This window comes from Cervus canadensis, chromosome 11, assembly GCF_019320065.1.
Source record: "Cervus canadensis isolate Bull #8, Minnesota chromosome 11, ASM1932006v1, whole genome shotgun sequence".
NCBI lineage: Eukaryota > Metazoa > Chordata > Mammalia > Artiodactyla > Cervidae > Cervus > Cervus canadensis.
Genome location: NC_057396.1, coordinates 34,593,096 through 34,607,687, shown reverse-complemented (window position 1 = coordinate 34,607,687; position 14,592 = coordinate 34,593,096). Strand labels below are relative to the sequence as shown.

General features: G+C 38.9%; 1 protein-coding gene across 3 annotated transcripts in view; it reads left to right on the top strand.

The window, feature by feature from the left end:
- PDE3B (phosphodiesterase 3B) overlaps positions 1-14,592 on the top strand; it is a 175,093-nt gene extending 160,501 nt beyond the window's left edge. The window contains exons 15-16 of one of the 3 annotated variants that reach the window (XM_043481082.1): positions 3,184-3,439; positions 14,392-14,591. In XM_043481082.1, the coding sequence (XP_043337017.1) occupies positions 3,184-3,439; positions 14,392-14,414 (279 nt within the window). In that variant the 3' untranslated portion in view covers positions 14,415-14,591. Of the gene's footprint in view, positions 1-3,183; positions 3,440-4,641; positions 7,015-14,391 lie in introns of those variants that run through there. The other 2 variants (XM_043481081.1, XM_043481083.1) reach the window with 2 other exon arrangements.

Genomic DNA, 14,592 nt, shown 5'->3' with positions numbered 1-14,592 from the left:
ATTTGCTTTAACCAAAAATGGTTAGAAATTGTTGCATTTGCTCTGGTTTTAATATTGTCTCAGCTCCTTTGCCTTTGTTGCTAAAATTGAAAGACAAAAATTTAAAAAAAGAAATAGCTTATTGCCAATCTGGAGTAGGTTGAATGTACTCCAGTCTAGAGCTAAGGAAAGACTACATTATGATTCCAAGGTCCCTTTCAACCTTGAAAACCTATATAACCTAAGCATAATTTATTTCCAAAAGAAGTTGTTTAGTTGATTCAGTGTATACTTAGACTGTATTTTTAAAGTATCAACCCATTTTCAACTCTGCCATAGAAAGACTGCCTCAGAAACATCAACTGGGTTGATGGGTTATGTAGGATCAAAGTCCTGGCAGAGGGTAAGAAACCAGAACTAGAAATGGGACAGAGTAGATACTTAGTGGCTTTCAAGGTTCTAAGATATAAACATGATCTTTTCTCATGTGTTTTAAAATGTTGTCTTTAAAATAACCCTACTATTTTGCAGTCTTTACCTATTTTTTGTACAATTTTAAGGCTCCCTACACTGTAGAAAAATACTGATTTCCCCACAAGTCCAATGTTACATTATCTCAAATACAAAATAACAAATACATACTCTTAACTGGAATTGTATTCCTTGGGAATCCTTACTAGACCCACTGATCAAGAAAGATAAAGATGTACCAAGTAAAACTTCTAGGTCAGGGCTTTCTCACCATGAGTTGCTACCCCAGTAGGAGTGATGCACTGCACTTAGCTGTTAGACCTTGTCACACCCAGACTGTCCTGAGTGACCAGCAAATGCACCATGTCTTTCACCTACCTTAGCTAAACATCCCAGTAAAATAGTGTATACTCTGCTGTTTACAAGCTAACAAAATACCATACTGTACAATTATGAAAACAGATTAGTAAAATCTTAGTAATAATCTTAGAATAACTTTCACTGATACATTTGAACTAAATTATGTATAATTTTAAGAAATAAACAGTTATAAATATTTAATTTGTAGACTGCAGTATGTATAGTGGTTTGCATATTCCCATCCTCATTCTCAGAGATAATTGAAGACTGCCTCAGGCTTCAGTTCATGTTCACAAAAGACTTTTATGCTAAGGAAAATTCTGCCTTTATATTATCGGTACAAACAGAAGTAATAAAGTGGTAGAAAATGCCAGTTTTAGAAAATCCACTAATTCAGTGAAAGAAAATGAGATAATTTCATTTAGATGCATTTTATAATATATCTTTAAAGTATAGAGATTAATTCTTACTAAGCAAACTTGGAAGCCATGCCTGAGGTTGAATCCTGGCTCTTCTTTACTAGCATTGTGGCCTTGGGTAAGTTACTTAACCTCTCTGTGCCTCAATTTCCTCATTGAGAAAACAGGAATATTGATGGTACCTACCTCATAAGGTTGCTTTGTGGATTAAGTGAATTAATATATGTCAACAGTTTTCTGACACATAAGTGCTCAATAAACTATTATAATTCCAGGTCACACACACAAAAAAACAATATTTGAGACAGTTTCACTTAATCTTTCTAGGTTTCATTATTGCTGTGTCAAAGGAGAAAAATGATATACTTGATAACCCTAACACACCATGGTCATGAAGGTTAAATGTATATAGGAAGTCAGCCCTCATCAAAACCATCAGATTTCCTTCTCAGTCTTCTTATACTATTCAACTTTTTCAGATATGGATGTAAATTTCTAACTTTGCTCAACTTTTTACTTTTCTATTAACTTTATTATACTGTCTTTATTTATATTCCTATAGCCAATACATCAGGCTTCTCTGATAGCTCAGTTGGTAAAGAATCCACCTGCAATGCAGGAGACCTTGGTTCAATTCCTGGGTCGGGAAGATCTGCTGGAGAAGGGATAGGCTACCCAACTCCAGTATTCTTGGGCTTCCGTGTGGCTCAGCTTGTAAAGAATCCTCCCGCAACGTGGGAGACATTGGTTTGACCCTTGGGTTGGGAAGATCCTCTGGAAAAGGGAAAGGCTACCCACTCCAGTATTCTGGCCTGGAGAATTCCATGGACGGCATAGTCCACAAGGTTGCAAAAAACCATGCATTACATGCCATGGGCTTAGAAAAGCCAAACTCCTATTTAAAAGTCAAATGTATGAAACTGTAGAATCCTATGGATAAACCCACTTAGATACGTTTTTTTTTTTTTTTAAATATTATTAATGTTCATCCTCTCAGGAAACAAAGCCATGTAAGTTTTTAAATCTCGGGACAGTTTCTGGTTGTCTCCTGAGGACTGTGCTGGGTCAGCACAGATACACACTGCTTGCCTGCAGAGCTTGTGCACTGTGGAGAGTGCTCACCCTCCACCAGCGCAGATGCTCGGCACTAAAGTGTTAATGCCGTCACTGCCATTTGAGGACTGCTCAGCGCCGTGCCCAGTGTATCCTGCCTGTCAGCCTACAGCAACCCTGGAGATGATTACTCACGTCTTACACGTGAATCAGGCATAGAGCTTGCCCAGCACCACACAGGTCGTAGGCAGCAAAGGAGGTTCTGAAATCACGTGTGTCTGATCTCCAGCTGTGCTCTCCAGAACCCTGGGGACCATAGATCTCCAGCCAGGCAGTTGGGGCAAATCCTCACCTCAAACACAATTGCTCTACCTCTGTCTGTTTTACATACTGAGTTTTCTGATTTAGATTCATTAAAGGGTTCTGCTGTTACAAAAAAGGGGAGAAGATGTTGAAAAGCATTAGAAAAGTCAACTCTACATTTGAGGTACAACTGCAGCAAAAAAATGTTTCTATTATACCATCTCCCCCAGGGGAAAGAGGATCTGATACTACAGAATTTTGACAATTTATATAGAATTTATATATTCTAGTAATATAATTTTGATTTGTTCTTAACTATTTGCTTAACTTAGTTGAAAAGATGTATATTTTTCTTGCTGCCTGGATATCAACCATACTGGTTGACGGGGAGAGTGAGAATAAAGTCTTGTTTAGGATTTTTCAAATAATAGAAAAAGTTTTATAGTTGGAATGACAGTGATTTTCATTGATACTTCTTTCTAAAAATTATTTTGAGTTAGACTGTTCTTGATTTAAAAAACCTCAAGGTAATTTTAACAACAAAGCTCAGTGGTCCTTTCAACAGTTAAAGATGTACTTTCCTTTTTAATATGATCAGGGAGATGAAGAAGCAAATCTTGGTTTGCCCATCAGTCCCTTCATGGATCGTTCTTCTCCTCAACTAGCAAAACTCCAGGAATCTTTTATCACCCACATAGTGGGTCCCCTGTGTAACTCCTATGACGCTGCTGGTCTGCTACCGGGTCAGTGGATAGAATCAGAAGAGGACGATGATACTGAAAGTTGTTATGAGGAAGAAGATGCTGAAGAATTAGATACAGAGGATGAAGAAATAGAGGACAATCTAAATCCTAGTAAGAATATAGGGATACTGTCATTTCGTTAATGTTATTAATTGCAAATGTCCATTTAATTTGGATTGGGTCTTTCCTTTTAAAGATACAGTAGTGATATCTTAAGTAAGTACTATCTAAGTGTGCAGACTGAATAATCTCATTTTGAGTAGCTACTGCTTGGGTACCATGTGAATGCGATCATACAAGCATTCTGAGTTAAAGCAGCATCTCTGGAGATGTTGTCCTCCAGCCAGTGTTCTTCGGCAGGCTCTGCCTGTGCACGCATGATGGAGCAGTTGCCAAATCTGAACTTCGGTGAGGTGGCTGGTCCCAAGGACTAGTCCTCCTTTGCCTAACCCCTTCTCACACCATGCACCCCTGTCAACATACCCTTCATATAGACTTGGGAATAGTTCACTCAACCCAGTTGGGAGAAGAGGAAAATACATACTCTCTTAACTCTGAGGAAAACCAACTTTATGGCTTTATGGCATTATGGCTTTAAACTACCAAATTGTAATGCATAGTTTTTCTATATAAAGCAATATAAAGCAATGAGTATAAATGGAAAATGAAAAAGACATTGTTACCTTTGCAACTATAAATTAGTTATTTGCTCTTTAAAGTAGGATTTAAATTATATCTAGCTGGTTTTTTTGTTTCCCAAGCATACTATATAAATCAGAACAGATAAGATAGCGTGGAACAAGATAGTAAAAGAACTTTCCCCCACCCTATCTTGTATTCAGGAGTAGCATAGTGAAGAGTGATTGTATGGCATTACCATCTGATGTCATCTTGGGAAATTTGACTTCTAAAAATTATTTATACTCAACCAAAATTTTGACAATTGTGTTTAATTGAACACATTTAAAAAAATCCCTTAGAAGGATGGTTTTTAACCTTGCATTGTTATTTATCATTTGAAATTTCAATACTAGCCTTTCTCCCCACAACTCCCACCCCCCACCATCTTCCCTCATGCCCTATTTTTATCCATAACACTTAACACTATCTAACACACAAGTGTCTTGCTTCTTTGCTTATCTAGGTCTTCCCACTAGAAAGAGAGCCCCATGATGCAGAGATTATTTTAATCTTAATATAACTTTAACCCCAGTGCTTAAATAAATGCCTGGGATGTAACAGGCGCTCGGATATTTATTGAATAATTGAATCATATTGCTATGATTAGAATACACATGTGTTAAATTTCACAGAACCACAAAGACGGAAAGGCAGACGGCAAATATTTTGTCAGCTAATGCACCATCTTACCGAAAACCACAAGATATGGAAGGAAATCATAGAGGAAGAAGAGAAATGTAAAGCTGATGGGAATAAACTGCAGGTGGAGAATTCTTCCTTACCTCAAGGAGATGAGATTCAGGTCATTGAAGAAGCAGATGAAGAGGAAGAGAGACAGTTGGAATAAAAGAAAAGGCATGGTGAAGAAGCGCCTTGGGCCGTGCCTTATGTCGATGTCATTGCCCAGTGCTCACCACACTGACTTGGAACTGACTGCTCCTAGGTGGACAGGCCCTAACACTGTGAAAGGATCCTTGCGTGCCAGCATTTCCCACTCCCATGCACTTTTTCACCACATGGACGAAAAGTATCCTTAAGAGCTTGGTTTCAGTTGACTTGTATTGCCAAGCCCATACTCAAGTGCTTTTATTGGTGTATAAATACTTTGTCCTAATACTGCTTTGCTGAGTAAAGGCTTTTATTGTTCATGAGGCAGGAGCTGTACCTAAAAACTCAACTAATTCACTGTAGTTTCCTAAGTGGCCAACTTTCTGCTTTCTTAAAGACGTGATTTTAAAAAAAGAAAAAAACAACAAGGGAGTTCCCTGGCGGTCCCCCTGGTTAGGACTCGGCGCCTTCACTGCTGTGACCCAGGTTTAATCTCTGGTTGAGCTCAGTCCCTGGTCAGGGAACTAAGATCCTGCAAGCCGCAGAGCACAGCCAGAAACAAACAAACAAAAAACCCCAAAACAAAAAGCCCCACAAAACAGGATTCATATTGTATTTCCAGATGTGTCTTTTATGTCTTTGACTGTTTCGGGGGGTGGGGGGAGGAGCAGTCTCTGTCTATCTAAAAAGAGAAATCCAGTGTTGCCTTTCTGAGGGGTCTGTTTAATGCAGCACACTTCAGTGTTCTCCAGCTAGGTGTATCCATGAAGGACTGAGTAACCTTTGTTACATTTAACAAAACCCAGGTGCATCAATTTTTGATGCTTTTTACTGTTTTGTTTTTTACATCTACTACTAGGTGTATGTTCTTTCTTAGAGTATTCAGGTTTGCCATGGACATCAGAAGTCTGAATTCCAGTCTTATCAACTTTCTATTCCATGGTTGAATTTTAAAGCTGTTTAGGTTTAACAATGAAGGAATTTTATTTAGTCAAAACTGTTCTTATTTTTACTCTTGCTCAGGATTAGTATTTGTAAACATTAAGTTTAATATAAACACAAATTTGTCAGAAGAAAAACAAAAACCTGTCCTAATATTGATGTTAACCTTTTATGAAACGAGCATTATTCTGTCTTCTGGAATTTGAGACTAATTAAAGCCAAGGAAAAGGAGATGTCTGTCTTTTGCCTTACTACAAAAATCAGATGCAGTTAATCATATCAAAGATAAAGAAGAAATGAAATAGTGTGTGCTCTAAAGGTCACATGTTGAATAAGTAATTGAATATGTGCTTAATCTTTAGATCCCTATCTTGGGTGTCATGTGTTTAGTTACTGTAAAACCCATGTTCATCTTTCTGTTAATTTCCTTCTGCCTTGAGACTACATGACAGAAATGACCTGTGACTACTCAGTACATCTGGAGCCCAACTACAAGTCTAGTTTCTGAGATAAAGTAAATGATGGGAGTACTTATTTAATTTTTATATTAAAAGCATTAAATATTTTGGTAATATCATTTACACAAAAGCACATTAAGATAATTAAATGAACCATATTTATGATGTTTATAAACCTGTTAGGGTCCAGATATATACCCTAGTTGTGAAAAATTTTTGAATATATAAAGTGCAGCCAGAAGGATGGCAAGATGGTAGGCCAATATTTTCCATTATTCTTAGAGACCATATTATATTTTGCATCCATGTGGCTTTGGAAAATAAGTTGTGTAGCATTTTTCATTTTCCAAGATAATTCCTTTTTTAAAATTAATTTTTATTAGTGTATGGTTGATTTATAGTGGTGTGTTAGTTTCTGCTGTATGGCAAAGTGAGTCAGTTATACATATACCCACTCTTTTAGATTCTGTTCCCATATAGGTCATTACAGAGTATTGAATAGAATTTCCTGTGCAAGGTAATTCCTTTAAAGTATGATGTCAGCAAGCAATTTCTTAACTATCTAGATTATATAGCTTATCTGAAAGATATCAGTTAAAGACCCATGGAAGTGTTGGAAGTTTTGATCCTGTATAATATCAAAATATTTAATGAATCACTAAGCTTTATTTATTAGATACTTTGAGTGCTGAACTCCTTCCTACTATTTTTGCTACCATTGTCACATCATTGTAAGCTGGTCCCTCATTACTGAGTAATAAAATTTTATCTAATTTATTGAGTTTGCCCTTACAGTGTATATATCCTTTGCTTCTGTTTCTCTAGAGTATATTTTCTATCCTGCAGAAATATATTTCTGCTACTGCAAAGTACATAGATATATATATAAATTCACACACATGCATATGTACATAATGAGACAAATTTCCTTACTATTTTACTAAAACATTGTATTGGGTTTTTTAATGTATATTTTCTCAAAAGCATATTTTTATGCTATTAAACGATATTACTGAAAACTCATTTAAGTTAACAATTATTTAACCTTTACTAAGTAATTGACATTTATTAAAATAACCCAAATACTAAAAAGTATTCTTCCTGAAACTTAAATTCTTAAATTGTAAGAAATGAATGTGAGTGTATGTTAAGTATAAACAGCACTAGTAGATGGAATCTTACTTGAGAAATTACAGCCAGTCATATTGCAGGTCTTATTTTGGTTATTAATGAATGAGACTAATTTTTTTAACTAGAATCATTTTCATCATGAATTTGCTGTTTTAAGTCACTGGTCTTATAAATAATCTTGTAGTGCTATAATATCCCTGTGTTTACTGACATTTTTCTCCATAAAAGGCTACTTTTTAAAGTTACTTCATAATTTGAAGACTGTTCTCCTGCTCTTCTCACTCTGCTGATGCTGTTGGATTTTTCTACTTATTTTTATAAGAATCCTAGGAATTCTGGCACTGCTTCAGTCTCTGTCTATATTGCATCATCTCATAGGAAGAACCTTCACAAAAGAGATGAGTGGAGCCAACCCTTTCTTTACTGGAGCTGCCAGGCCAGTCAGCAGCTCTAGAGGGTGTGTGTTTGCGGGGAAGGGGGCAGTGACTGTTTTGTGGAGCAGGGATGAAAGTGTCCCAGAGATTTTAATGCTGAGAACTGAACACTTCATGAGTTGGCTCGGAGGTGATGCCTTGTGGACAGAGAATAATAGCGTGTGTAGAGGCCAGGAGAAGAGAAAGCATACCCACCTTGGAGGAGCCAAGAGAGTTAGGGTAGCTGGGACTCAAGGGTGCAAGAAGGAATGGTATAGAAAGGTGGTTAATGAAAGGCCTTTTAAAGCACAACAGGACACTTAATTTTCCCCCATTTTCAATTTTTCAACTTTTCCCCTTTTCCCTTTGGGATAAGTTTAATCTGTAAGTGACAATTAGATTCACATTTTGTGAGGATCATTCAACTAACATACCATGTTGAATGGAAGAGTAAGATTAGACATGGGGAGACCTCAGTGATCTAGATAGACTAGGATGGGTTGTAGGACAACAGCAAAGCAAATGGACTTGAGATTTAAAACATAGAATCAATTTGCCCCAATTAATTGGATGTGATGGTAAGAAAGATGATGAGAGTGACTTTCAGGTTTCTGATCTGGACGACTGTCAGTGTCATTCACTGAGGTAGGGTATGCCCGAGAAGGAGATTTTGGATGTGATACGTGTTCTGTGAGGTGTGTATGTGTTCTGTTGGTTCTGTCTCTCTCTCTCTGGGGAACTTTGACAAAATTGCCAAACACAAGGAAACAAATATAAGAAAGAATAGCAGAAATAGCAGATTTAGACTTCCCAGTATCTTCAGATTATACATCACATTATCAAAAACAATACAAAATAATGATGTATGAAATGTTTAAGGAAAAAAAAAATGGATTGACAAAGGTGAACAATCAGTAAGAAATTTTAAAACCATTCAAACTTCTCAGTACCAACAATGGAAACCAGAAAAGACTACATTATCTTCTCATACTCACGATGTGTTAGGTGTTAGTGATAACTTCAATATGTAATTTTAAAAAATATGTAAGATACTTATATCACAATCCTTATAATGTAGGTATATTTTTGTCACAACCCTCATAATGTAGGTATATTTTTGTCACAACCTTTATAGATATTATTATCTGTTTTGTAGGGAGGAAATTCACCAGGTACATAAAACAAATGTACTTATCTGTTAGTCTCAAAGATGCATAAATCAAAAGTTGGTAGAACTAGAGAAAACTGACAAATCTACAACTCAAGCAGGAGACTTAACGGTAAGTTAAATAGACCAGAAGTTAGTAAAAATACAAATAGCACAATGAACAGTCTTGATTTGTTGGACATACCCTGAACCTCAAATCCAACAAAGAATATTTTCTTAAATGTTGAAGGAACATTTATAAAAGTTGACCACAGGAACTGTATTCAAAATACCCTTAATAAACCCTAATGGAAAAGAAAAAGGTTGACTACATGCTTGTCTATAAAACAAGTTTCAATAAATTTCAAATATGTATCAAACAAACCATGTTCCCTGATCACAAAACAATTAGTTATAAATAGCAAAGAACTCTGAAAATTATGAATGCTGGATAGATTTAAGAAATTGCTCCTAAATAACTTCAGAGTCAAAAATGCTAATAGTAGGGCGCTAGTCCTAAACAATCTGCCTGCCAATGCAGGAGACGCAAGAGATGTGGAGTTCGATCCCTGGATCTGGAAGATCCCCTGGAGAAGGAAATAGCAACCCACTCCAGTATTCTTGCCTGGAAAATTCCATGGGCAGAGGAGCCTGGCGGGCTACAGTGCTTGGGGTCATGAAGAGTCAGACACGGCTGGGCACACACATGCACCCATTTCACAGGTGAGGAAAATAAGACTTGCCAGAGGCCACATGACTTGAAAGTGAAAGAAGAGGACAAATGGGAAAATTGGCAAGGAACTCGAGAGAGAAAAGTTATGGCCCTTTCTCACTAATGTAGGTAGATGACCTTTCCCTCTTGGCCTGTTGCTACAACTGAGAACCTGGCTCTGGAGAGGTCCTTCGCGTTCTCTACTATGAAATGTTCTCATTTCCGTTCATAGCCTTTCACAGCCTCTTCACCTGGGAAGCTTTCTAAACCCGATGCCCAGGCCCAAACCAGACTAGTTCAATCAGAATGTGGAGGAAAGGGTGGAACTTGGGTGTCGGCATTTTGCAAAAGTCCCATGAGATTCCAGTGAGCATCCAAGGTTGAGAACCAATAGACTAGAAGTGCTGGAGGGGCAGGCATGAAGGAGGAACACCCAGATCTGCCTTACTCTGCCTGTCATCCCCACCATCATACTCTATCAGCTGCCCCTCAGGTGCCTCCTCCCTGTCCTACGGCCGGCCGCTGCTGAAGCTCCTGTCCGGACACACCCCTTAACTGCTTCCCTGACATTTGCTGTCCCCTTCTGTTGACAGCCCAAATGGATTCTGCAGGTTGAATATTCACAGCCAGGAATTCCTAAGCGTTCCTGTGGTTAGGACTCTGTGCTTCCACGCTGGCGGTATGGGCTGGATTCTTGGTCGGGAATCCTGTAAGCTTGGAGGTGTGTGTTGGGGGGAGAAAAACAGGGAAAAAAAAATTCACGGTCATCTCTAGCTGCCCTGGGATTAGTCTGTCAGACGATGGCAGAAACTGCTCTTTCTCCTGATTCTAATGGAATAATTTATAGTAAATGGTCTCCTAAGAAGCCCAGTCTCCTTAGACAAATGGAGGTGAGCAAGGGCTGCCTCTAATGGGATGGAGGACCAGAAACAAGCTGTCCAAATGCAATGGGTGTTGAAGCAGCTGCTGTATTAAGTGAAAGACACTGAAGACTTCAAATCCTTCTTGTTAACTAGACACTCCGGGTGAGGAGGTGCAGCAAAGAGCCCCACAGAACCCAGGCTTCAGGCTCCAGGGTGGGATTTCTAATTAGAAAAGGCCCCAGGGGAGGTGATGTTGGGAGCAGAGGTCCCAGTTCCATTTACTTCCTACATCCTTCCTTTGCCCCTTCTTCCCACCCTCACCCCTGCTCTGCCCTAGTGTCTGAAAAGATTTCTTGGAGTCTTATTCTTACTCAGTTTAAGGGGGAATTTGTTCCAAACCCCTCCTCTGGGCTCCAGTGTCCTCCACTCGAGTGTAAGAGCAGCCGAGATTACGATGCCTGATACCTGCTGGCACTGTTCCATTCTGGGAACCAGGACTCTCAGGAGTCACTTATCAGGAAATATTTGTCATGCCCATAACCTTTCCCATCAAGAGGGATGCTGCTCAGCATTGTTTATCCATTATTAATTCACTCAACAAATATTTATTTTCAACACCAACAAGGTGAATCTCATGTTTCTTCTACAAGTAGTGTACAGCCCAAGGGCAGAAAGAAGTATGTGCACTCACTGGAGCTGTAGCTCAAATGCTACACAGAGATGTCACTAACAAAAATCCCTCGTCAATATGCTCAAGTTCATGTTCATTTGATCAGGGCAACCACATGGATTTAGAAAAGGCAGAGGAACCAGAGATCAAATTGCCAACATCCATTGGATCATCGAAAAAGCAAGAGAGTTCCAGAAAAACATCTACTTCTGCTTTATTGACTATACCAAAGCCTTTGACTTTGTAGACCACAACAAACTGGAAAATTCTTAAAGAGATGGAAATAGCAGATCACCTGACCTGCCTCTTGAGAAATCTGCATGCAGGTCAGGAAGCAACAGTTAGAACTGGACATGAAACAGCAGACTGGTTCCAAATAGGAAAAGGAGTACGTCAAAGCTGTATATTGTCACCCTGCTTATTTAACTTATATGCAGAGTACATCATGAGAAACGCTGTGCTGGAAGAAGCACAAGCTGGAATCAAGATTGCTGGGAGAAATATCAGTAATCTCAGATATGCAGATGACACCACCCTTATGACAGAGAGTGAAGAAGAACTAAAGAGCCTCTTGATGAAAGTGCAAGAGGAGAGTGAAAAAGTTGACTTAAAGCTCAACATTCAGAAAACTAAGATCATGGCATCTGGTCCCATCACTTCATGGCAAATAGATGGGGAAACAATGGAAACAGTGGCAGACTTTATTTTTTTGGGCTCCAAAATCACTGCAGATGGTGACTGCAGCCATGAAATCAAAAGACGATTGCTGCTTGGAAAAAAAGCTATGACCAACTTAAACAGCATATTAAAAAACAGAGACATTACTTTGCTTACAAAGGTCTGTCTAGTCAAAGCTATGGTTTTTCCAGTAGTCATGCATAGATGTGACAGTTGGACTATAAAGAAAGCTGAGGGCCGAAGAATTGATGGTTTTGAACTGTGGTGTTGGAGAAGACTCTTGAGAGTCCCTTGGACTGCAAGGAGATCCAACCAGTTAATCCTAAAGGAAATCAGTCCTGAATATTGATGAGAAGGACTGATGCTGAAGCTGAAACTCCAATACTTTGGCCACCTGATGGGAAGAACTGACTCATTTGAAAAGACCCTGATGCTGGGAAAGATTGAAGGTGGGAGGGGAAGGGGATGACAGGATGAGATGCTTGGATGGCACCACCGACTCAATGGACATGGGTTTGAGTAAACTCTGGGAGTTGGTGATAGACAGGGAGGCCTGGTGTGCTGCAGTCCATGGGGTTGCAAAAAAAAAAAAAGTCAGACATGACTGAGCGACTGAACTGAACTGACTGACTGAATCATTATTTGCAGTATGTAAGGAGACTTCTGGAAGGAAAAAGTTAGACTGTGGTCATTCCCCTGGTTGATGTGATGATTATTTTGCACTTATACAAATATCTAATTGTTATGTTGCACTCATGAACCAAATATGCCAACTATGGCTAAAAAAAAAAAAAACCTAGTAAGTGGTGAGGGGAACCTAGTATTATAGACACAGACACTTTCTGCTTATGTGTGCCAGACTAATTTCTAGACCCCCATCTGCTGGCAGACATTGGACACTTACACTGTATACATAGATTACACTGAATACCACTTACACTGAATACATCGATTTCAGAAATGGACAGGACTGAGTTTGCCTGTGAAGGTCCACCTGTTATAGCTGAACTTGGCAGGAAAAGGTAGACAGTAATACCTGCAACGCCTTAACGTTCTGAAGACAACACTGAGACAATTTAGGGATTGAATGAGAGATAGAAAACAGAAAAGTCTGACTGCCTACCTTTCCTTTCTGGAAAACATTCTGTCTCCAGTGGTTTAGACCACCTTTTTGGAACCATATGACCTCTGGCCACAGTTGACTGATGCACCAAATCCAAATTCTAACCCACAGATTAAGCTTAGTCCCTCACATTCCTCCTCAAGAATTTGGACTAGTAAGGAACTATCAGATAAGCGATGCTGGACTAAAAGGTCATTGCAATGGGTCTAATGGGTCTAATTCATATGTTGAAACCTAATCCTTAGTGTGAAGGTGTTTGGAAGTGGGCCTTTGGGAGGCAGTTAGGCCAAGAGGGCTATTATGCACACAGAAGGATTAACATCAGAAGTTGAATAATGGGAAATTCCCTGGCAGTCCAGTGGTTATGACTGCCATGGGCCCAGGGTTCAATCTCTACTCAGGGAACTAAGATCCCACAAGCTGCTTGGTGCACCCCCTCAAAAAAATTTTTTTATTAATGTAATTAAGCACATTAACCAATTAAAGGAGAAGAAAGAATTACTACCTTGATAAATGCAAAAAATAATAAAAGTCAATCATTTAAGAAAAAGAAAAAGAATGAAAAAAGAATGTATGAATGGAAGAGAGGGAAAAAATATAAACCTAAAATGTAAGTTTGGGGGGTATGCACAAAAGAAATGATAGTGTCCCATATTTAACAATGAAATGTTAGTCATTCCCTTTAAACAGACAAGAATGCTCACCATCACTGTTCATCAGCACTCTACTGGAGGTTCTAACCAAAAAAAAAATCCATAAAAATTGGAAAGGACAAAACATACTAGTCATTATTTATAGACGATATTACTGTCTAATAGGGAATCCCAAAGAATTGAGAAAAAGAATTAAATTTTTCAAAATAGAAAGTTTAGCACTATTGTCATATACTATCGATATACAAATTTCTACTGCATTTTTCCCCAGCAGCTCAGATGGTACAGAATCTGCCTGCAATGCAGGAGACCAAGGTTCATCTCTGGGCTGGGAAGATTCCCTGGAGAGGGAAATGGCAAGAATACTGGAGTGGGTTGCCTGGAGAATTCCATGGACAGAGGAGCCTGGTGGGCTACAGTCTGTGGGGTTGCAAAGAGTCGGCCACAACTGAGTGACTAACACTTTCATTGCATTTTCAGAGACCAGCATCAAATTCTGCTGTCACCAGTTTCAGCTTGGAAATGATCCCCAAGTTCAGGGTCCCAGACACACTTTAATTCTCTTGAGGCTTCACACATAGTCAAAAGTCCCAGCTGGCAGGGGGGCGGGGGAGGAGGAAGGAGGCGGGGGGGTGGGGGTCCTTGCTTTTTCAAAGGAAAGCTTTTAAAGAGGATATTCACAGTTAAATGTCATCAGGAAGACAGACAGTCTAAGTGGAGATCTAGTTGCTAATGCTTTGTCTCGATCTATTTTCCCTTAATAGGCGTTTCAGTATCATCACCCTGAATGAAGACAAAGAAGATCCAAAAAGATATAAAATATCCACCATTAAGAAGACTTAGTATGATTCATTGCATTTAAGTTCAAATAACTGCTTTCAGAAAAGGATAAATGGAGAAGGGCTGATTTAATAAACCCTCTCATGATAACAGCCCTGGGAGCTGTTGTCAATTACCTATGTTCC